At 72.0% G+C, this 906-nt stretch overlaps 1 protein-coding gene across 1 annotated transcript in view; it reads left to right on the top strand.

Annotated features, from left to right (window-relative positions):
- The first annotated feature begins 524 nt into the window (after positions 1–524).
- ZSWIM6 (zinc finger SWIM-type containing 6) overlaps positions 525–906 on the top strand; it is a 184,774-nt gene continuing 184,392 nt past the window's right edge. The window contains exon 1 of the mRNA XM_046671709.1: positions 525–903. Within this exon, the coding sequence (XP_046527665.1) occupies positions 530–903 (374 nt within the window). The 5' untranslated portion in view covers positions 525–529. The remainder of the gene's footprint in view (positions 904–906) is intronic.

The raw sequence follows: 906 nt of genomic DNA, 5'->3' as shown, positions 1-906 counted from the left end.
AGCCCGGACCCCTCCCCCTTGCTCACCTCCCAGCTCCTCTGCCCTCCCCGCTGCGACCCACGAGGCGCGTCCACACTTGCCGGACTTCAAAGAGAGGCAGGGAATTGGAGGGGGAAGTGAGGAGGCAGGGGGCGCAGAGACCCACCCACCTTAGGCCAGGCCCAGCGGCCCGCCCCCTCCCGCGGGAACCCCGCCTGAGCCCCGCCCCCGGCGTCACAGCAGCCTGACATTCTCACAACCCATCGGGCAGCCAACCCCGCCGCCCCCGCTACCCCCGTGTCCACCGAGTGCTCTATTTATGTTTCAGCCCAGTGATTTGCATAGGCCCCGCCCCTGGCCCCAGGTTCCCCCTATCGGTGCCCCGCCTCGGCCTCGACGTCACGACGGAGGCCCCACCCCTTGTGCCCATAGAAGGAGCGGCGGACCCTAGATGGCAGCGTGGCGTCGCGGCGGCGTGTGCGTGTCGCGCTTCCTTGTGCCGTTTATAGGGTCCCGGCACTTCCGCTGTCGGGTTAGAAGCGGCGCGGTCATGGCGGAGCGCGGACAGCAGCCTCCTCCCGCGAAACGGCTCTGCTGCCGGCCGGGCGGCGGCGGCGGCGGCGGGGGCAGCAGCGGCGGCGGAGGACCGGGTGGCGGCTATAGCTCTGCCTGTCGGCCGGGCCCGCGGGCGGGCGGTGCGGCGGCGGCGGCGTGCGGGGGCGGCGCGGCGCTGGGGCTGCTGCCGCCGGGCAAGACCCAGAGCCCCGAGTCGCTGCTGGACATCGCGGCGCGCAAGGTGGCGGAGAAGTGGCCGTTCCAGCGCGTGGAGGAGCGCTTCGAGCGCATCCCGGAGCCGGTGCAGCGCCGCATCGTCTACTGGTCCTTCCCCCGCAGCGAGCGGGAGATCTGCATGTATTCGTCCTTCAA

Source organism: Equus quagga, chromosome 9, assembly GCF_021613505.1.
Source record: "Equus quagga isolate Etosha38 chromosome 9, UCLA_HA_Equagga_1.0, whole genome shotgun sequence".
Taxonomy (NCBI): Eukaryota; Metazoa; Chordata; class Mammalia; order Perissodactyla; family Equidae; genus Equus; species Equus quagga.
The sequence above is the reverse complement of the archived record's forward strand: the minus strand, read 5'-3'. Positions and strand labels throughout refer to the sequence as shown.